This window comes from Lathamus discolor, chromosome 3 (genome assembly GCF_037157495.1).
Source record: "Lathamus discolor isolate bLatDis1 chromosome 3, bLatDis1.hap1, whole genome shotgun sequence".
Classification (NCBI taxonomy): Eukaryota; Metazoa; Chordata; class Aves; order Psittaciformes; family Psittacidae; genus Lathamus; species Lathamus discolor.
This window is the reverse complement of record NC_088886.1, coordinates 3,281,800-3,304,578: the sequence shown is the minus strand read 5'-3', so window position 1 is coordinate 3,304,578 and position 22,779 is coordinate 3,281,800. Positions and strand designations below refer to the sequence as shown.

At 44.2% G+C, this 22,779-nt stretch overlaps 1 protein-coding gene across 2 annotated transcripts in view; it reads left to right on the top strand.

Annotated features, from left to right (window-relative positions):
• Positions 1–1,854: 1,854 nt before the first annotated feature.
• Positions 1,855–22,779, top strand: part of ROR1 (receptor tyrosine kinase like orphan receptor 1) — a 181,170-nt gene continuing 160,245 nt past the window's right edge. For both annotated transcript variants that reach the window (XM_065673143.1, XM_065673142.1), the window contains exon 1: positions 1,855–2,073. In XM_065673143.1, the coding sequence (XP_065529215.1) occupies positions 1,974–2,073 (100 nt within the window). In that variant the 5' untranslated portion in view covers positions 1,855–1,973. The remainder of the gene's footprint in view (positions 2,074–22,779) is intronic.

The window sequence follows — 22,779 nt, the reverse complement described above, 5'->3', positions numbered from 1 at the left end:
TCAGTAGGAAGTGGGTAATCTCTTGTCATTGTCCTCCTTGGTTTGAGAAGGAATATGTTGCATGTTCATATATGTGAGAAGAAGGTGGTTTCAGACCTCAATCTCCTTCCCTAACACTCAGCCAGATGCTTATCTGGGTTTGTTCCTCCTCTTGAAGCTATTAGTGTCTGACAAGAAATACAAGATTCATATGGCAGAAAGCAAGCCGAAGAGGGGTGGGATCTGATCTAGCAGGAAGTGAGGAGGAAATTCCTTTAATCTTGTCCTTGTTTCCACTCTGCTTATGAACTTTATATTAAACAGTTGCTGACTTTTGAAATCCTAAACCTAACCTAAGCATCCCAGGAATGTGATCGTTCTCCTGAATAGAAAGTAGTTATCACCCCTAGTAGCTTCAACCAGCTCTGTCAGCATCCTTCATCGCCAGTAAAGCAGTGCTATCTGCCTGACCACAGTTAGGGCTGTGATATAACATACGGGGAACTGGTGCTTTGTGTTCCTATCACCAACGAGAGGGGTCTGGTTGTAGGTACCAGGTCATGGAAGAAGCATGCTCATGGGGATGGTCATCGCCAGCCTGGGGTGAGATGTGCTGGAGAATGGGGGAATGAGAGCAGGATCGCAATGCTGCTGTTGGCATTTATGATCTCTGGTACCAACTATACCTGACTCCTTTCCGTGGCTTTTGATTGAATAAAACCCAAATGAGGATAAATTAGTACATTAAATATTGATTTCACTAAGGCAGAGAGGGTCAAAAAGGATTCTGAAGATGCCAACCGGACTTCCGAGTTCCTGCCTGACAGGAAAAGCAGGAGATACTCAGTAAACCTGGTATGTTGCAAGGAGAAAATGAGAAGCTCTTGATTATCAACTTATGGACGAAAACCAGTTAAGAAATCACTTTCCTATGCTGCTGGTTCTGGTTCTTTGCTTTTTTCAATGGAAACATCCTCAAAAGCGCACTCACAGCTCCTGACCACTCCTCATCTGCACTGCTATGCAGTTGTATTGTGTGGGGCAGGAGCTGCCTGACCCATGCTTGCAGCTGGGCACCCAAAGATGGAGACTTCATCCCCCTTCCACTGACATGGCATCTTTGTGGCTGAGGAGCCTCCTCAGTGAAACTTGCCGGTGAAGTATTCCAGCTTTCATGCGTGATAGGAAGAGACTGCGAAGATTAGGAATGGAGATAGCAGGTAACAGAAGTGGACTCCCCAGTGTGATGGTGTCTGTGTCAACAGCCGGGACTGTGCTTGCTCTTACCACAGAAAGCCCATGATTTCGCCCAGAGAAGCTGTGGCTGCCCCATCCCTGGCAGTGCTCAAGGCCAGGTTGGACACAGGGGCTTGGAGCAAGCTGCTCCAGTGGAAGGGGTCCCTGGTCAGGGTTTGGAACTGGATGAGCTTTAAGGTCCTTTCCAACACAAACTGTTCCATGATTCTGTAACTGTGCCTGGAAAAGTGTTTTCCCCTCCAAGTGCATTAATCCTGCAGATTGTGTGCACTGGCAGACACTTGGAAAGCAAAATGTGGAAGGGACGGACTGGTAAATCCAACTAGTGCCTTCATGAATCCACCTGCTCTGAAAGGGAAGGCATGAGGCGGGCTGTGAGGGAAGGCACCTCACCCATGCGGCCTGAGGTGAGGGGCAAAATGGCGGCCGCCACCTGAGGCGAGGCGAGGCGAGGCGAGCGCCCCCCTGCGCCGCGCAGCCGACGGGCGGGGAGCGGGCAGGCGGGCGGGCCGGTAGGGGGCGCTGCTGGGCCGGAGAGCGGGCGGAGCGGGCGGCCGGTGACAAGCGCGGGGCTGAGGCGGCGGCGCCCGCCCGGGAGAGCGCAGCCCCGAGGGCGCGGCGTGGGCCGGGCTCGGCGGCGCGGGAGGAGACGCGGCCCCGCAGCGGTTGCGCAGGGCCGGCCCGGGACGCCGGCGCTGCGCGGTTGGATGTGGGAGTAGCGCGGCGCCGGCTCAGGAATGCAGCAGCCGGGCGGCGGGGACGGGAGCTTCTTGCTGCTCCCGCTGCTCCTGCTGCTGCGTGCGGGCGGCCGGGCGGAGCTGGCGGACGCCACGCAAGGTAAGGCTGTGCGGGGCCGCGTCCCGGCTTTTGGCCCGCGGGAGGCTCCCTTCGCCCGCGACGGGACGGGGGAAGTACCGCGGGGGGTGCCTGGGCGTGAGGGGGAGCGGGGCCGGCCCTGCCCTGCCGCGGCTGTGGTGGTGAGGGGCTGCCCGGGGCTCCATCGCCCCCCCACCCCCCCCCTCCGCCCCGCGTTAACGAACTCGGAGTTTTATCGTCGCTCTGTGTTTAATTGCTTCGTAAAAAGCCGTTCCAAGCGTTTGGCAGAGTTATTTGGCTGAGTGTAACCGTTCCCGCTTTTGATACGTGATTGATGGCTCCCGAGGTGGTGTTATCAATGCTGACTTGTCCTTCAGCTCCGGCTTCGGGGGGTGTTTTGCCATCTCAACCCCCTTGTAGTTTTCCAACAAGTTTTTTTAGATGTGTTCTTTTAAACAAGAACCTTAAAGACTCTTTGATTTACTTTTAACGAGTAATATTTATTTCGCAATCCTTCTGTTTTATTAGCGTTTTGATTTCAGCCTTTTGGAGATGATTTATGTTTCAAGCGTAAGCATAGTGCATGCAGAAAGGGACCGAGATGGAGTTAGGCAAGACGGAGTGATTCCTGAGGCCAAGTCAGTAAAAAGTGAGCAGTGCTTTTGGACGCCTGCATGAGAACTTCAGTGAGAGGTGGATGTTCATGAACTCCAGCTCCTTGAAGGTACTTTATGGTGGGGAGTTAAATCGCAAGCCGCTTGTGAAAAGTCCTGGTTGGTAATATGGCTGTATTTAGTATTTAAAGAAGGGGAAAAAAGTGAACCCGAAAGAGAGAAAGCTGTTGGAGTTTAAATACATAGCGGTCCAGAACTGAAAGAGCTGTGGTTATAAAACCTCTACTCCAAATTGCAAAGGATAACTGCTCTTCAAAAGTCAGTCGTAGCTAATTGCAATGCTCCTGTCCCACGCCTGTGCCTGAGTTTCTCTCTGTGTTTCAGTGCATCCCTAATGATGCCGTTACCTGGCGCTGTGTGTTAGGTAGTGGATCCCTCTAAATGACTTCCAGATATCCCAGTGCGACTCAGTTGCACACAGGCGTCTCCTGGTGCAGATTCAATGGCTGGATGATGTTCTAGCTTAGGGTAGGAATTCTCCATGACATCTCAATGGGAAGAATTCCAAATGTTGTTTTCTAGTGTCTCTAGGGAGTGCTGTATGTGCTTAACAAATAGCTGTAGTTTTAAAAGGGGAGGGGGGAGACAGGCTGTCTTTCTTCCTGTTTCTCAGATAATTTCAAAACTTTAGGGACATAATATGAAATTTTGTATGTTTCTAAGAACCTGGAGGGAAAAAAAACCCCACAAACAAAAAGCAACTGGGTCCAGAACTGGCCATTTTTTCTGGGAAGTATCTTTCATGATGTGAATTCACCTCTGTGTAGGACTATTAATATAGTCATTATGCACGATTACTTTTCACAGTGAAATATGTTCTGTATTTTAAGTAGTATCGTTGGCACAATGTTGATTCATGGGCAGATCAAGTGATTTATTGACTTTTTTAATAGTTAGGTATTTAGCACATGCTGCAACAACACACTGTTTTCCCCTTGTTTAAGATCTGGGTTTTGTAGAAGAATAAGAGAACTCAAACATGAAACACTCTAAGAAACCAAACAAGTAAGTGAAATACTTATAGCTTTATAAAGTTCTTTAAGGTCACTGTAGTGGTTGAGTGAATAGATTTTGCTCCATCAGAAACCCAACCAACCACACAGAACCCTTCAGTCTCTACCCTTTTACCCTCATGTTTTCCAAAATGGTGGAATATGGACCACTAAATGAGTAGAAGACCTTTTATTCAGGCATGTCAAGTAAGAGCTGCAAGGAAACTCCATCTCTGGTAGTACCACAACTTCTGCTACCAGCATAGATGTTCTGGGAGTCCAAGATCTGACAGTTTAATGCAATGAAAGTAATTCAGAATAGTTTGGGCTCTCAGCTCCCTGAAGTCCAGGAGGATGAGAGCCTGATTGTGCTGTGCTTGATCCAAACACCTGTGGAGATGTGACTCCCACTCCGGAGACTCCTCAGTTTGACACTGATCCAGTAAATGCATACAGATGTGCACAAATGGCCTTATGCATGTGGCTGATGCAGCTCAGTAGGACGAGTCAGATGTGTGTCTGCTTGGAAGCCGGGAACATGAGTAGCTATTGTCACATCTCTTTTGGGGGGATTATTACCAGCTCATCCATTTAGTTGAGATATTGTCAAGTGACCAAAACTGTTTTGCCCTGTTGCCTTCCAAAAGCTCTTTTCTTATTTTGCAATTCCTCTTCACTTTTCCCCCGTCTCCTGCTGCTTCCTTTTTGTCAATGACCTTTCCTTGTAGAGCAAAGCAAAACAAAAAGCGCATTTGCCTTTGTACGTTCTTGCTGTCTTTAATGCCTGCTCTTCCCAAGGGTGCTCCAGGGATGGCCTGAGTGCTCTGAAAAAATCACAGAGCTAATGTCAGTTTAAGTAACAGGAACTCTCCAACTTGGATATTTTTTACTATGTTTTATATTATTCTATGATTCTATGATTCCCAGTTCAGTTTTATTCTTAACATTATTCCCTATCTTGTAACTTCATGAGGAGTCACATTGGAAGAAGAGTGAAGTGAAAAGCATTTTAAAAGCATATAATAAACCCCAAATCTCCAGATTATGTTTCAGATTAAAGGGGCTAGTGTTGATTTCCTTGCAAGTTGCCTCTTGTGAGATAAAGTTCCACAGCTCTTGATTAGTCCCTGTAATACCCCTGTGGTTATTGTTTCATCCCTGGGTCAACAGGCTGCTATTTCACCACTTACGAGTTTACAAACAAACAAAATGCTTTTGTTGCCTTAAGCCTCTAAGAGGATGAGAGTAGGTGTTACTGTTTGGCTCACCATGACTGTAGATCTAGCATTTCTTGACAAAAGTTGCTTGAGGTATCAGCAAATTATCTTCAAGAAATCATTTTTTTGTTTCTGTAATTAAAAGTCTACTGAAAATGCTCCGTTGATTATGTACACACAGGAACTTTAAGTTAAAGCATTGCAAATGAGATCTGGGCAGGGGAGTGTTTTAAAGCTTGTGGATGGATTTTAAATACAGATACCTAAATGAAGGCAAAGGGAGGGGGGAAAAGCTTCCCTGAGGCGTGACACTAGATACCACTCTTTGGAAACACATGTAGAAATGCAGCAGTCTTCTGAGACTCCAAAAAAGCACCTCAGAGCTAAAAACTCTTTCTAAAAGTCTCTTAACTAAATGCAGCTGCTTTCCACAGAGTGATTGTCTTCTAGAAATATCTAGAAAGTTAACTAATACAAAATAAAACCTGTAAACCTTTTCTTCCCCAAGCCCTGTCAGAATCCTCAGTCATCCTCAATTGCAGGTTTTGCCTTCACGCGATTGTGCAGGTTTTTCCCATTTTTTATCTTAAGCAATTTTTAGTGATCTGGTAGACTGTGAGCTGCAGTCGTGGGTTTCATCTGCTGTTTCAGTGTGATGTTCTCCTCCTGCTGTAGGTACCCAGCTCAGATGTGCTGGTATTTCGCTGGCGAATTGCTCCCTGATCCCAAATCAAGGCAGCCTCTCTCAGACTTTTGGCACAGCTGGAAGGTCTCACGCCAGCCTTGTGTAGGTAGAGGTGTGATAGTGATAATGCATCCTGCATTTTGACAGTGACTCCCATGCATTGAAACACTTAACTGAATATCAAGTGAAGTTATTTTATTGTTGAGATGCTATCTTTGATCAAAGTTTCTGCTTTTAAAAATTAGCAAACTGGGGCTGTTGTATTATAATTCTCTCTTGAACCTGAAAGCAAAGGGAAGGTTTATGTGAAATCTGAATCTGGTTATATGGGAGGGAACAGTTCCTAGTGATAAGGGTAGTACAGCACTGGGGGCCCTGGAACCAACTCCCTAAAGCAGAGCTAAAAAATTCTGGGTTGATTTGGGCTGCAGCTGAATATTTAAGTAATTTTATAGAGCTTTTTCCATCCTGGTTTCTTTTTCATTCTAATCATGGAGATATTGAAAGTCAATTAATCTAGTAATTTATAAACGAAATAAGAGTGAAATGAGCAATTGTCTATGATTCTTCTGAAATAACAAGATGCTGGTGTTAGGTGAAGAATGCTTCTATAGGTGTGGTGACTGTGGTTTTACATACTCTATAGTGAGTGAGAAGCATTCTAAATTTCCTGAAATTTTACATTTGGTGTAAAATTTCATTTAGTCCAGGGCTGCAGAAAATGTTATGTTTTGTTTTCTGTCTGTTTACAAGCAGAATCACTGTCCCCCCTTGGCAGGAGCGTGCCATATGAGAGGCCTGGTCATGTTTAATGTCTTTTAATGCAGGTGAAATGACAGGATGCATAGAAAGGCTATAATGTTTGTGAGTGTGAAAAAATTGAATAATTTCAGCTTAAAGAGATACCACTAATGTGATATGTAATAACAAAGCTCTAAATATTACTGTTATTTAATAATAAAGTTTTTACAGGCCCTCTTGGTGATGTAAATAATGTAAAATAAAAACTTTCATGCTTTTGGAATCTAATGCTGTGATATTGAAAATGTTGCTCTGCCAAAGTCAGACAGCTTGGGAAAAGGAGTAGCTTTAGAAAGGAACCCTTTAGTGAGGGAAAGCAATAATGCAGGCTTCTCAGCATACTCCATGCCAGCAACCCGTCGTGAGGAAGATTGCTTTCCAGGATCTCCTCCTGAAGTGGAGACGTTGGAGTGCCACTGTTTCCAAGTAAAACCACAGAGCAGTATAGGGAAGGAAATGGCTAGTGGCTTGTGAAAAGAATCCTATGCTGCTTATTGCTGGGATGGACACAGATTTGTAGGATGATTAGTTAGATTCCTGAAAAAATAATGCAGAATGGTCACCAACAGGAAGAAAGCCACATCGTTCCCATGGAGAAGAAGCCAACAGAAATTACTGCACTTTCACCTTGTAGCTTTTTACAGCAGCAGGTAGGGACAGGACAAGGGGGACTGGGTTTTAAGATGAAAGAGAGAAGGTTCAGATTAGACATTAGGGAGAAGTTCTTCCTTGTGAGGGTGCTGAGGTGCTGGCACAGGGTGCCCAGAGTGTGCTGGGCTGCACCCCCAGAGCGTGAGCAGCAGCTCAGGGAGGGGATCCTGCCCCTCGGCTGTGCTCTGGGGAGACCCCCCCCTGCAGCCCTGATCCAGCTCTGGTGCAACAGCACAAGAGGGACGTGGAGCTGTTGCAGTGAATCCAGAGGAGGCCATGGAGCTGCTGCGAGGGCTCTGCTCTGGAGCCAGGCTGAGAGAGCTGGGCTGGGTCAGCCTGGAGAAGAGAAGGCTCCTGAAGGGGAGACCTGAGAGCAGCTCCAGTGCCTAAAGGGGCTGCAGGAAACCTGGAGAAGGGCTTGGGACAAGGGCCTGTAGGGACAGGCCAAGGGGAATGGCTTGAACCTGCTGGAGGACAGACTGAGCTGAGCTCTTAGGCAGAAGCTCTTCCCTGTGAGGGTGCTGAGGCGCTGGCACAGGGTGCCCAGAGAAGCTGTGGCTGCCCCATCCCTGGCAGTGCTCAAGGCCAGGTTGGACACAGGGGCTTGGAGCAAGGTGCTCCAGTAGAAGGTGTCCCTGCCCATGGCAGGGGTTGGAACTGGATGAGCTTTAAGGTCCCTTCCAGCCCAAACCACTCTATGATTCTGTGGCATTAATCGTGGGGCCAGCACTGTGTTTCAGCAGTGCTGTGTACAATAATTAACATTACCTTTTTCTAATGTATTTCAACAAGTCATTAGCTGGAGTTCATGCTGAAGGCATGAAATGGGTTCTGAAGCAGAAGAAAGCCAAGGTCAAGTCTGCTTTGTTAGTTGTACTGAGTTCCACTGAGTAATTGTACTTGATAGCCTCTTTTAACAAAATCACTTTACAGAGCTGCACAGAGGCTCTGGTTGTGTTTGATCAGTGAGGAGCTGCATGCACCTTCACAGGACATAGAACAACAACAAAAACTTGAGTCCTGCTGGAAGAAGTATCCTCTACTGCTGATGTTGGCAAGGTCTAGGCAGTGTGTCCCTGTCAGCTGGGTTGGGACAATTCTATGCCAGTTCTGTAGTGCTGCTCCAGGCATGGTTTAACCCACCCAGGCCTTTGTGTTGTGTTGGAAGCAAGGAGCCTGGGCACATTCATGGTGTTTTGGGAATGATGAAGAGAAAGGAGATCTGTCTGGCCTTGGTCTCAGGGAAAGTTTTAAGAACGGTAATTGAGGCAAGCCACTGCATGTAGAGGCAGAGCACACTCCTCCTCAGGAGCTGGAACAGGAGTGCTGGTAACTTTGTGCAGATGTTGTGTGTGTTTTATAACTGCTGCTGATGCCCTGTTCTGCGTTGTGTTGTACAAAGACATGCTTTCACTCAGCAACAGATACTTGGGATGAGGCTTATGTTAAGACTCAGCCATCCCAGTATGCAATGGTAAAGCTTCATGACTAGATGAGTTCTTGAGAAAACAGTTAGTGGAGGCCCTGGTGGAAGCCTGCATTTTATTAAAAGGGTTTCTTTCAAACTGGTCAGGTCATATGTCGAAACTGATACTTCACGATGGCTTCCTGTGACCTTCTGCTCCTTTCCTCCAAGGGGTGTCAGTTGTGCCTACTCCTGTCCGGTTCCCAGATGCTCTGCTCTGTCTGCAGCAGAGGCCTGAACATCTGCTCCATGCAGATCTGGGAAAGAGACAGGGTGGTGAGGCTCTGTGTCGGGAGAACAGCAGCAGGCCATGGGAAATGGGAAGATCAGAGATAAGTAAGGGAAAATGTTCGTCAGCTTTATAACCTTGTCGCACATTCCCTCCAGAGACTGGAAATATATGAGGGTATTTTCTTACCCTTAGAACTTGAGATGATCTCTGGAAGGATATGTGCTTCCAGATTCACAGCATGAGCATCCCTCTGTAGGGGTGGCTATTCTGTCCTCTGAAGCACAGTCCCTCCTGAAGATGCTTAGCCAAAATTTTAAAGAGCTGATGGTGTAAATACAGTGTGCTGCTTGAGTGTGTCCAAATTGTTGCTGCCCAATGTGGAACCCACCTGGCTACTCATTCAGAGAACCTCTGTGCCTCGGTGCTGAGATTACATGCTGGAGGAGGGATTTTATGATCTGCATGGCCTTATTCTCAAAACTCACAGGACTTTTGGCTCTTGTCATGTTTACTTGGGAGAGCTGAGCACTTCCCAAAAGCTCCTCAGAAAGGGCACAGGGTACAGATCAGACCAAAGGCTCCAGAAGCCTGGTCAGGAGAAATGAAGCTGCTTGAGATGATGCAGTGAGTGAGGAATTTTACTAGAGTCCTTTACAGATCATGTTTGGTACTTTATCTCTTCTTGTTGGGCTAACACCACTTTGAAAAGAACCTGTCTTTGTACTTCAGTTTCCGAACCACATCCTGGTGAAAGGTGGGAATGGCATTAGTAGGGAAAAGTGCTATTTTTCATTAGCCCAGCTGACAAACTTCTGAGTGCAGAATGTGGGCTTTGGCCTGAGAGCAAGAGTGGATCCTAATAAGGCCTAATTACAACACCACCACCTTCCCTTGTTTCTTGGAATTGTTACAACTATGAAACTACCATTATTTGAAAGATAATGGCAATGCTTCTGGTAGTATATAGATTACTTTGTGCTAGGGAGAGGCTGCAGCTCAGTATTTTGTTTCGTTTCCATCTCAGCATTCCTTTAGCACTACAGAAACGTTATTATGACACTTGTGGTAAAGATTTTTCAATTAAAGTGAGTTTTACACTATCTTCCAGAGAGCTTTTGTCTGTTTTTGAATGGAATGTGCATGTCTGATGATAGGATTGTTCTTCCTGAAGGCTTTGCTTTAAAAGCAGAGGTGTAAAGGTGGTGATAGATACATAAGGATTTTTGGATAAGAGAAATGCCAGGATGGAATTGCAGAGTATGGCACCAAGGCTTGGCTGATAGATATCCTAAGAAGTTTGAAGCATATATAGTAAGGGCATAGGAGTCTTGATGTTCTCCTAGGAGAGTCTTTGCTTGCGGTGAACGCTTCTCTTCATTCTTTCTTTGACTTGATACCAGCCTTTGTTGCACAGTCTTGTGCACTGGGTATGTTTGGATAATACAAAACAACTTCCCAGAGGCATTCTGTGGCAAATATGACCGTGTACTGGAACTGCTGATTGTTGAAGTCCTTGAGATAGTTGGACATCTGGAAAAGAACAGGAAGGATTAGTCCAGACTCAGTGCACTCCGTGAGGTCAGGCTGATCTCTTCTACATCTGCATCTACACCTTTGATAGCTGTTGAATATGTAATTTGGAGAGGGGTTTTGTTTCCTTGCTGTTAAATTCCATTTCATTAGCTCTGTCCTCAAAGCTGTGTGATTGTATACATGGGGTGGTCTCCAGGAGAAGCCAGAAGCTTGGCCAAATAAAAAAAAGAGCAATGAACTAAGATTAGATCCAGTTTTTGATCAAGTGAGGTTCTCTTTGCAAAGCTGCTACCTCATCGTTCTCCTCACAGAGGGTATCATGGGTATTTACTCTGAGGGTGCTGAGGCGCTGGCACAGGATGCCCAGAGAAGCTGTGGCTGCCCCATCCCTGGCAGTGTTCAAGGCCAGGTTGGACACAGGGGCTTGGAGCAAGCTGCTCCAGTGGAAGGGTTTTGAACTGGGTGAGCTTTAAGGTCCCTTCCAGCCCAAACCAGTGTGGGATTCTATGATTATACAGTGAATATCACTCTCATCTGTGACACCTTTAGAGAGTTATTGTATATCTGAGCACTGTGGAGTCTATGCTGTATTTACAACAGCTTTTGCCTCTCCCAGTTTTTCCTGTAAGAGGTCAGTTATCATGGTTGAACATCTCTTCTCCAAAATTAACTTGGCTTCAACTAAAAGGAAGTATCTTGGTAATTGTTTTGTTTACTCTGAAACAAGTAACAAACGTTCTGTATGGTTTAGGCTTTCGTTTCATTTTGTAAGTTAATTATTCATCCCATGTGTTTTCATTTATCTTTTTGAAAAACATTATCTCTCTGTGAATTTACTGAAAATTCGGAGCTTGATGGATACATCTTTTTCTCCAGAACGCCACAGTGAGCTCTGCTCCCAGTGTGTTTCACCTACAGTCACAAGAGCTCATTTAATTCCCAGTTGATTATCAGGGAAATGGATTTATGGCATTAGATGATTTCAAAGGCCACAGAACAGCACTAGGTGGGTCTTTGCTTCTGACCATTGACGTGCTTTTCTGTTGTCTTGAATCATTTTCTCTTCCTATATTTAAAGCTCTTCTCTAAATGAAAACTATATGGTTCATTTGTGGGATCTGTGGGCCATTTACTTTTCTATGAAGAGTAGAAGCACAGAGCAGCTCCTCTGTGAGCTGAGTACCTGTGGGGTGCTAGTTACCCCACAGCAGAGGAGCTGCAGCAAGAGGGAAGTGGGCAATTAGAATTGAGAATGTGATAATTCACAAGTTACTTTCAGCCAGTGATAACATCTGAAATTCCAAGTGGGTTTTTCCTTTGTCCAGGCCCTGTCTGGTCATTTGCTGCATTTTCCTGCTTTTAGACAGAAGAGCTGCATTTGCAGTATGTCAGAAGTCCTCCCCAAAGCTCTAGGTGGTGCAGAGCTGGCCTCCTCTTAGGTGGTGGATGCTCATGAGGCTTCATTGACTTCCTTTGTCAATGTGTTGTCAATGCTTTTTATAGCTCTGAATGGTCCCGAGTTGTGGTTTGAGAGCAGTCATTCTGCCCTACATTGCATCCAGCAGTTACAGTTACCTTGGGAACACCAAGGTGCTGGTGGCATCTCTGAGGTGGGAACACTTCACGTTCAGGAAGGACGTTTTTGAACTAAGGGGCTCTTACTTTTGCACTCACTTTTCTTGGCAGCCTGTCAGAGCCCGAGTCTGGCAACCTTTGTAAGTGAGATGCAACAAGCCTCGCTTATTTTAGCTATTGGTCTGTCACTGTGGTTTTAATTTACTGTAATTTAATAACTGACACAATGCTGGAATAAATAAATGGGCTGTGAACATCCTCATAGACTCTGGAAGTCCAGCTCAGGGCAAGATTTGGCTTTTAATTAACACTGTCCATGAGATTTATTGTTAAAATTGTATCCTTTTAAATAAGTGAATCTGAAATTGGTTAAGAGATGACTAATTGAAACCTGGTGTGGGGTAACAGGATGCATTAGAATGCAGTAGTGAGCACAGCGCCTTCCCCAGCAGGGCAACTGGGGGACCATCACCATGATAGACTCCATTTCTCCTAAGTTATGGGTCATTCTACTGCTGAGACATAAGCTGGATGTTGCCATTATCTCTCTCTTTATTTTTCCTCTGCACAGTATGTTGCTCTGTGTTGAAAACCACATATTCTTCACAGCATTAAGAACAGTAGTTTACACGTGTATAAACCAGGTTTTTAGTACAGCCAAGAGCTTTAGGAAGGCCTTTGGACGCCCAGCTAGAAAGAACTGTTGAAAGGGTTTTGCTTGTTTCAGTCATTAAATAAATTCTCCAAAAAGAGGCCCAGGCAAGGGAGGAAGCTGCAAAGGCATCCTCTGACTAGAGAGGAATCTTAGTCATTACCAAAATCCTAATTTATCAGGGATCAAAAGATGTTCTCCTGATTTTTCTTCCATTATATAGGGAGAGATAATATGTGATTTGCCTTTTTTCCTATGAGAGTCTGTTTGTGGGATGTGATTTATGTTCTCACACTCTGTTTTTGTGATTTATATATACATTTTTTAACAAACCTTCCTTTAAATCCTAGTGAGTATTTCTTAGGATGGTTGTGTAGTAAACTGTGAGCAGTAATAAAAGGTTCACAAAACTTCACAATATTTTGTGTGCACCACCCTCACAGGGAAGAACTTCTGCAGAGTGAAGGTCCCAGTAGTTCTGGGGAAGATATTTGCTTTGTCTTGGGAATTTAAGAACTCGATAGTTGCCACTGCGGAAGGGGAAAATGGTCTTCTCAGCATCAACAGCAGCTAAGGTTAATTCTCAGTGAATTTATTCAATAAAGAAGGAGAGACTAAACGCAAACTCGCTGCTTTTCTTGCCATAAGGTTCTTGCCTGGGTGATCTTATCTCCTGGTGTGAGTGCCACAGGTGGAAGCAGCTCCTTTAAATGTGGGAACTCCTGAGGTTGCTCTGTTGTCATTCATGGGGCCTGCTGAGTTCTGTCATTTGAGGCCATTCTGAAGGCTCTGCAGTTGGAGCTCTTGAGCACTGGGTGAAATTTTGGCCTGTGTTACGTTTATCACGAGGTACCTCTGATGAAATGGTCCCATCCAGCTTTAAAAACCCAAGAGCAGTCCCCTATTTCAAGAATATTTTGACTGAATGCAGCACAAATGTCTTACCCAGAGTGTTCTTCCTGTGGTGCCAGTAACTGACTGGGGCTGTTGCCTCAGGCGTTGTAGATCATGGAACAAGGGTCAACAGGGAGAGCAGTGCTATTGCTGCCTCTGGCTTTGGAATTTATCAGTGTGAGGGGTTCTGCACAGTTTTGCACATCAGGTATATTTTATCTGTCAGCTCTACAGAAATCCCCTCCCCAAAGCCTGTACTTGTCGGATGTTCTATTACACTGTTCCCCTTGCCAGTTATTGTCTCCTGGGATTATCAAGGGTAACTTCACATGGACTAATTGTAATAACTGAAAAAGCCTAGGGGCAAGAATTCTGTCTCGACGCTGCAAGGAGGGGATTAGGTGTGTATATTCAGTGTAATTTGCTGAGAGGTGTCTATGTACCTATCTGTCAGAAGAACTGTAAAATCATTTGAAGTGCTGCAAAGGACAGATATGTGGCGATATGGAGGCTCAGCTTACTTCTGCTTTTGTTGCGTTATCCCATTGAAGCTAATTTCATGCTCTTTTCCTCCCCTTGCGTGTATGAGCTGGTGTCAGGATCCTTCAGTAGGCACTTATGTTCTTGAAAGATTATTGTGCTTATTCAGCTTTAATTTCATGAGGTATCAAGACCTGATATAATCCTGCTATTTGTTACTGTAGTTTTACTGTATTTTACTGACACCAGAGCTGGTTGGTGGTTACAGTGAAGATGACTGAGGTTCAGGAGGGAAATACTAGGTTTTGATCTCTATTTGCTTCGCTGTCTTCAAGATCCTGCAAGTAGTTCTGATCCTCTGGGGTTCAGTCATTCAGTAATGCTCATTAAAACAGTCAACTGGAGCAGCAGAGCCTGACAGCTCTTCGGCCAGAGTCCTCTAAAGAATACATATAATACATCTTTGGGGGAATTTAGTGGGCAATTGCTTTTGGTTGGCTAAAATATTTCCTGTGTAAAAGAATGCCTGCTATGCTGGACTTGTGATGGGAGGAACTGTGCTGTCAGAAATAACAGCCTGGGTTCATGGCATCTTCTCCTTACAAAGTTATTTTTCCTAACAATCAGTGTTCTTGTTACTAACAGCACTAGGTTTGTATTTGTTCCACAGTGTTCCTGCATTCTAAGCTGGTTGTTCAGAGCTGTAGTGTATCAAGCAATCTGTAGTAGGCATCTGTAGTATATCAGGCATCTGAAGCTATTCATCAGTTTTATTTAAATAAGTGGTAAAGAGGGAATTATTGTTAAAAAACTATTTATCTGTCTTAATTTTGGCCTGAGTGGCTTCACTCTCTAAGCTTTTCTTGGGGCTTCAGGGTAAAATAAAGCTGCTTTCAATGTGAAAATGGTGGTTTGAGGAGCAAGTCCATCCCTTGAGTGTGATGTTATGACCCCAAAGGATGCATCTTTAAATAGCCTGAACTCATTCCTGTTAGTGGTGGTACTTGTTACTTGTAGACATAGCCAGTAAATTGAAAAGTTACTTTGATACATTTTCCTTATTTTTTAGATCAAGTAAGTATTTTTCCATTAAAAAATAACTTGTTGCTTTTTTTTTCCAGGCATGTATCATGTAGCAGTGAGCAAGGGGAGTGCTTTTACACAAAGCAGTTTCAAGTGCTGAGTGTCTTAAATATCTAATCCTGAAGAAGAGAGGCATGCAATTGTTACTGACTTCATTGGGACTTAAATACATGTGGTGCTTGAAAAAAATGGTAGAATCATAGAACGGTTTGGGTTGGAAAGGACCTGAGGATCATCCAGTTCCAACCCCCTGCCATGGGCAGGAATGCCTCACACTAGACCAGGTTGCTCCAAGCCCTGTCCAACCTGGCTTTGAGTACTGCCAGGAATGGAGCATTTACCACTTCTCTGTTCCAGCACCTCACCAGTCTCACAGTAAAGAGCTTCTTCCTTATATCTAACCAGAACTTGCCCTGTTGATGTTTAAACCCATCACCCCTTGTCCTATCCATGGGCAAGGTGTTTTGTTTTGCCTCGTCACTCCATTATTCTGGTACAACTGTTTCCTGTCAGCTTGGGGGGTGTTGGTGGTACTACTGAGGTGGTTATTTTCCGTGGGCTTTTGCCACAACTGAGGAAAACTAACTGGTGAATGGGGATAGTCTGGAGTGCTGCCAGTGCCCCTTTTCCCATAGATGTTCAGTGTCCACTGTAGGACGTGCGAAATGGAATACTTTGGATTTTGGCTTTAAGCAGAATATAGTGTTGCCTTTGCTTCCTGCCCCAAATGCCATGGGAGAAAGGATAGTTTTGATCTGTGTATCCATACTGTGATGTGTAGCTGGCTCAGCTTTCAGGGATGAAAGACGACTGTCATTTCAAACACTTGCCATATGAGAAAACAGTGTCTGTTCCTGCATGGCTGTTTGGGGGAAGGGAGGAAGCAAATGCTTTGCATACAGGAAAATACCAGCTCAGGGGGGGTATTTGGTTTCACTAAACAAAATATTATCCAACCTCCTTTGCATGACTTTCACACCATAATGGGGTTAAAATGAACAGCCAAATGCAAATGGTTGCACTTCTCGTTCCATATATATATTCTCATGCCCTCTGCCAACCTTCGCCGTAATATCCTGTCTTTTATTCTAGGAAATTAAAAGGCATCTCATTTGGCTAGTAATAAATACCATAGAATCCACTCAAATCAATGAAAAGCTACTGTTCATTTCTGCTAGGAATATTTCTCCAATGGAATGTATGGCTTGGGATAATCAGTTTCGTTTCCAAACTTTAAATCCATTTATATGTCAGGAAAGCATTTACAGTATTTGATGGAAGCTGTTGATACTTGAGACAATATTTGTTCTTGAAGTTATTTAGTGATTGCAGTTCAAGGAGATTAATAGGAATTCTCTGAGCATGAATGTACATTTCACATTTTGGAGGAACATAGAGATATACAAAAGGAAATGTTTAATGCTGTGCATTTAAATTTGCTCTCTTCATTGGGAAACAGCTCTCATGTCTAGTCTCCTATGTGGCTTTTTTGGCTTTCATTAGTTTTCTCCACACTTTTTAGAGTTCTGAAATGAGCGATTTCTGTGTATGTAGCAAAAGGATTTTCTAATCTTCAGGATTTTTCTGTTTTGCCTGAAACTATCAAACATTTGTTCTGATGAAGTGAGAAGTAAGACAGCTCAAAGTATCTTTTTCCTGTTGTACAAGGGTTGAGCCCTGCTTAAGTTCTGCAGAATTCACTAGTTTGAGCCAAACTAGGAAAGAGTTTGGATATTTTATATTCATTCATCTTTGATGTTTGGGATTTGGAACTTCAATGGTTTATTTTGGATATAAGCCCAGGTGAAAATGTGCTGGAAAAGGGGTGCACCTGGCAGGCGAGGCTCTGGCCTGCACCCGCAGGTTCTGTCCTGGGCCAGTTTTAACCTGAGGTTTCCATCTCCCTTGTATCTAGATAGCGGTTCTCTCTGCAAACATGTACAGAAGGGTCACCCCTGGAGAGCACTAGCACTGAAGATGTGGAAATTCAGTGTTAGTGCTGCTTTCCAGGGTGGGTTCTTCTGCTATATTTTGTTGTGTGTTTTGTCATGATGAACTTGCCCTGTTTGTTGAGATTTGGAGGTGAAATGGCATGCACTGAACTTCATGGTTTGTATTGTCTTTGGTAGAAGGCTTATTCAGAGTTGCTGAGAGCATTTGGAAGTATCCCCCCAGAGTGCAGCTGTTTTTCCACTCATGTTGCTCTGTGAGGAGCAGAGCATGCTTTTGGGGCATCGCTATCGAATCAATTCTGTTGGCAATTCAAAGTCCTGGGGTTTCGTTTGGGTTTTAGTGTATTCTTGTGTCAGCCAACATCTGCTTAGATGTTTTCTATTAACATCCCTTTAATTTAGGAATATGCTTTGCTTAATTGAAACTTTGAAGTCACAGGAAGATATTTTGACCAAACCTGGTCTTCCTTACACTAATGTCAATGCGGAATAAATGCATGCTGTGACTGATGCTGGTAATACATTGTTGGAGGCTTTGTGATTTGCAAGTTTCCAGTTCCTTTGATTCAGCAAGACTCCAAATTTCATGACTTCCCAAGCATGCTGCAATGCTCATCTGAGCTACTTAATGAAGAAGAGATGGAAGGAAGGGCAGCTGTCAGAAACTGTTAATGTATCATGGCACTCACTGGTAGGTAAGTGTTCCATGGCATACTTTGCATGCATTTTTCTCTAAATAATGTATTTTAATGCATTTTCTGTACATGTGCCAAAAACATGGGGCAGTTCCAGCTTGCAGTGAGCACCCTGATCTGCTGTTAGAGATGTGGTTCGGTTCAGTTTGTACGTGTGCATGATGAACAGCAGAGAAACAGAAGACGCCATGAAGCTGTGCAGCTCTTCAGTTGGTTTGTGTTTCTAAGCAGATGCTTATTCTTTAATCTAGGCAGTGATTGGTATATTATCCACAGTGTGACTGATTTACCAAGAGATGCAATCAATTTGTTTCCAAGCAGAGACATGGCTTGTCTAATACAACACAGGCACACTAATGACAATGCAGTTTCCAGGGCTTTTTCTTATTTTCCAGTTTTTAATGACTAGGGCTTTTTTTAAAAAAAAAAAAAAAAAACAACACCCCAATAAATAAATCCATCTGTGCCAATTTTTTTTCAGGGGAAAAGGTCCAAGGGAGCAGAATTACAGATGTTCACATGCCCAAACCCCATAATGGTATTAGCAATGACAGAGCTGCAGTGCTTTTTGGCATTGCAGCTAAAATGATTGGCCTATTTTTCATTCAAAATCTTTGTTTATATTAGAAGCTTTATATCTCACATAAAATGGGCTTTATGTGAATGGGAACTGGACTTGTAATGATTTAGTTTAGGAAAGTAATGTCAACACCCCAAAGGATTTCTGGCCTTTGATTTTTCCCAGTGTCCAATGGAAGCCTTTCCTAGAGGCTGGAGAATGTCTCGCTCTGACTTCTGTTGCAGCACATAAAGAGAAGTGTCTTGACAGCTTCCAAACCAATAATATCTTACTTATGTTTCAATATATGGATAACAGCACAGGCTTTCTAGAGATGATCTTTTTGTAATGTCTTTACTTGGGGAACATGCTGCAGCCAGATGAATGTAAATCCTTCAGCATTTTGAAGAACAGGAATGTATTCCCTTAAGAAACGTGTGTTACAGCAGGGATGTGCAGTAACGTTAATTCCCTGAGCCAGGGTTGTATTCTTTTAATTAAGAGGTGCAGTTAGCAGAGCACATGATACTTCTTCCTCTTCATGCTGTTTCTTTCCTCTTTTGTAATCTCTCTGCTCCAGTGTGGCTTTTTTCCATGGTCCTTGGGAGACTTGTGTTTTTCAAAGCGATCCCCTGCTGATTGTTCTGAGGTCTGTCTAAGCAGTTTCTTCAGTTCTGATTTAAAAGAAATTGTTGTCTTTGATTACTTAAATAATTCAGTTGCTGTCCATGGGCTTAGTTCCTTTGCTGGGAGGAGAAGAGGCCAAAAAGCTGCAAGCGCTTTTTGGTCTATCTGCAGCCTCATGTGACTGGGGTGCATCTTTGAGTTCATCCTTCCAGGCTGGGGACTGTGGAAACGAGTCTTTGCATCACCTAATGCAAGGAGAGACTGGCGGAGGAGCCATTCTGTACAAAACTGGCGCTGGAAATGCTCTGCTTCTGTTGAAAAAGCTGTTCCACACAGCGCTGCTGCAGATGTCTCCTCTCTCCATTCCCAGCAGGCAGGTCCTATGGCAAACTCTGGTGCTTTATCAGCTCCAGCATGAAGTGAAAACTCCTGCTAATCTTACAGAGGCAATTGCTGTGGTGAGGAAAAATGCCTCAAGCTGTTACCTCTTCCACACGCCTGGTTTGTTTCCCCCTTCCCTATTGCCTCCCTGTGCCCCACAGCATATGCGCCACTGCCTGTGTTTGCCCTTTTTCTTCTATTGACAGTGAATGTTATTAATTTGTTCTTGTCTTGAGGAAAAAAGTGACTTGCCTTTTAATATAGTATCTGCTGGTTCCTAGATTACTGTGGTGGCAGAAATTGAGGCATTCAGACTGGGGACATCTGTGTTTGTTCAAGAAACAAGGGGAGATGCAGTGGATGGAAAATAGACAAAGCTTGTTTGAGGCAGAGGAAACTGGCAAGATACCTTGAAGAAAGTGTTAACAAAGCTCTGCCTAAGGCCCCAGTCCAGCAAAGCACTTAAACATATATTGTAACTGTAAACAGTTGAGACATCCAGTTGATCTAAATGGGACTAGTTTTGTGTTTAAAGTCAGATACTCGCTTGAGTGCCTTTCTGGACCAGGGCCTAAATGAGTGAGAGTTCGACTTGTTTTTCAGTTACCAGAGTGAGACTTGAAAGTGAGACCTGACCAGTGGTTAGCGGTGTCCTGGGGCATCTGGGATCGCAGAGAGACTGCTCAAGGCTGTATCCCTGCTGCTACTTTTCCTGCCACTTGCACACAGGCGGCTTTTGCCTTGCTTATTTTTCTGCTCGCAAGTCAAATGACTTGTGCAGAATGTGAATGTAAAAGATCCAAATAGTTCATTGTGTGCCAGGGCGGTGGTGTAATTGGTCACATTTTTCAGGGGTCTTAACGGGGACTTGTGTTGTAGAAGAGGAAGAAGGGAAGCAGCAATGAAAGGAGTGATGTGAAGGTGTCTGTCTACTTCTCTGGTATTCAGTACATGTGAAATTCTTAGTTTTATATAAGTACACCTCAAGCTATAAGTGAGGTTTTAAAATCTATTGCTCCTATGTAGGTAATCTCTTATCTTTTTGTGACTCTTCAATCCAACCTAGAAGCATTTGTTAGGGAAACAGGATTTTTTCCTAACTGTTATTCCCATATGACTTCCATTACTGGAGGATCTTGCTTAGTGGGCTTGATCCCACAAACTGTTCCTCTTGCAAGTTGATTTTCCTGCAGAAGGGTGACTGCTGGCTTGAGAAGGGAGAATGCTGCTCTGCTTCAGGTTGGCCATTGACTTACCCTGCCCCAATTTGTCTCCTTCCCAGCCTGTGTGAAGTAGGATAATAATGTTTACCCACCTGTGGAATACAAGTTGAGATCTTTGAATGAAAGGCCTTACTGTGTAATACTACAAGGTAGCACTATTGGGGGGAGGGGGAGAAATGTTCTGGACCTACAACTTTAGACTATTTACAGTGAATGTAGTGAAGGTTTCATTAATAAATAGGTGAGGTGTCTTTGGTTTGCAGTTGTACGTGGTATTGCTTTAAAAAGGAATAATATTAGGGAATAAGGCTGCAGTTGTCACCATCTTAGTATTGGCAGAAACATGAAGGACAACTTTATAACTCCTTAGGTGTGGAAATTCTGCTGCTGTTCCTGATTATTGAACTGTTCTGCTTCTGGCTACCGTGCTGCCTACCTCCTGTTCCTCTCCTGGCTTTGTGTCCATGTCATTTCTGACTCTGAATAGCAATAGTATTTTTAAGGAGGTGGCAGAGGAAAAGCGCTGCACTAAGGGAGATGAAGAGGAGTAAAAATGAGAATCAAATCTGCTAAAGAATAATACTTGAAGAATAATATTGGTTTTCTTGTATTAAATCTACAGGGCCTGGACAGGATTTATGCCTCAGTCCAGGCTGTGTTCAAATGCCTGGTAAGAAACAGGCTCCTTTCTCTAGTACTTTTATAGTGCAGATCTCAGTGGTGGTGGTGTCAGTGGTAAATCTCCATTGACTTCAGTGGGAGTGAACAGGAGTTTGCTTCTCTCTTCAGTATATCACAGACTGGTTTGGGTTGGAAGGGACCTTAAAGCTCACCCAGCTCCAATCCCTGCCACAGGCAGGGACCCCTTCCACTAGAGCAGCTTGCTCCAAGCCCCTGTGTCCAACCTGGCCTTGAGCACTGCCAGGGATGGGGCAGCCACAGCTTCTCTGGGCACCCTGTGCCAGCGCCTCAGCACCCTCACAAGGAAAGAACTTCTTGCTTTTCACAGGGGAGAACATGCACTGAAGTGTGTGAGGAGGAGCAGTAGCTGGAGCAAAGATTAGAGTAAAAGTCACACAACAAGTTAAAAATAAAGCGCAGGCTCTCCCCGGTCTCCAGCAGACACTTTTATGTAAGCTGCCAGAAACACTTCTCAAGAAGAAAATGAAAGAATATAGAATAATATAGAAAATGGTAAAATGAGCAGCTCTTCTGTTACCCTTCAGTCATCAGCCGTGTGTGTGTGTGTGTGGTGGGGGTGTGTGCACACAGCCTAGGCACTAAAGACCCTTATAATTGTTCCTAGATCAGCCTTAGGTCAGGAAATACACCTGACAAAGCTGTAATTTGTAGAGCTGTGTAAAACACCTTTTCATAAGGTTTTGTTTCATATTCCTTTGGCTCAGGCTGCGGACAAATTTTCCCGGCGTTTTACGTGCACAAACTATATCATTGTTTTGGAAAATGCAAGTCTGACCACTGTAAATGGGTTTATATTTCCAACAGGGCAGTTATTTAATTTCCTGTTGGAAGTCTGCAAATGTTGGCACTGTTCGCTCCTTGGCAGGGAGCCAGAGGAGAGCACGGTATCACTAGCATGCTACAGCCCAGTCGGGATTGCAGTTGGGTTTATCCCAGCTCTAAGACTGGACTATAACAAAGTATAGTTTTTTGGTTAAACTTCATAAAAACAGGCAGGGAGATAGGGCTGAAAGGGGGGGTGATACAGTGTTCTCTAGCAAGAGAAGAGCTTTCCTTCTTCTTTACTTAGCCTTGTTCTGCAACAATCCTCGCTTTGCTGCAGACTCAATGTCACTTCATGGTTTTCCATTAAAACACCACAAAAAGGTGCTGAGGTCTGATCCTGAAATTGGCTCTTCGAGTATAAACATGTTCCCTGATGCAGTTATGTCCCTTGGGATCCACGTGCATAGTCCCAGTGGAAGGATGACTGCCAAGGTTTGAACCTCTAATAGTCACAGTGACATGACTGAAAGTCCTGAAGTCACCCAGGTGCATTTCCAAAGAATTCATTGGCTTCCAGAGCTTGAGCTGTCTAGAAAATGCTGTCTGTAGAGACAAGGGCTTGGAAATTATTTGGAAAGCAAGCTCTTATAAACAAAAAAGATATTTTTGTTCAGCGTTTGTTTTAAATATCGAGACTTCACTCTGCAAAAATGGATCAGATGGGTCTTAAAACACATACTTTACCTTGGTTGCCTGGTGCAGGCTATCTATAGCTGCACCATGCTGCAGGCAGGGAATTTCCTCTGCATGACAGAGTTATTAGAACATGTGGACCTTCTGGTGCACCAGTAAGCGTGACCCAGCAATGTGTGCTTGAGCCTAGAACCCC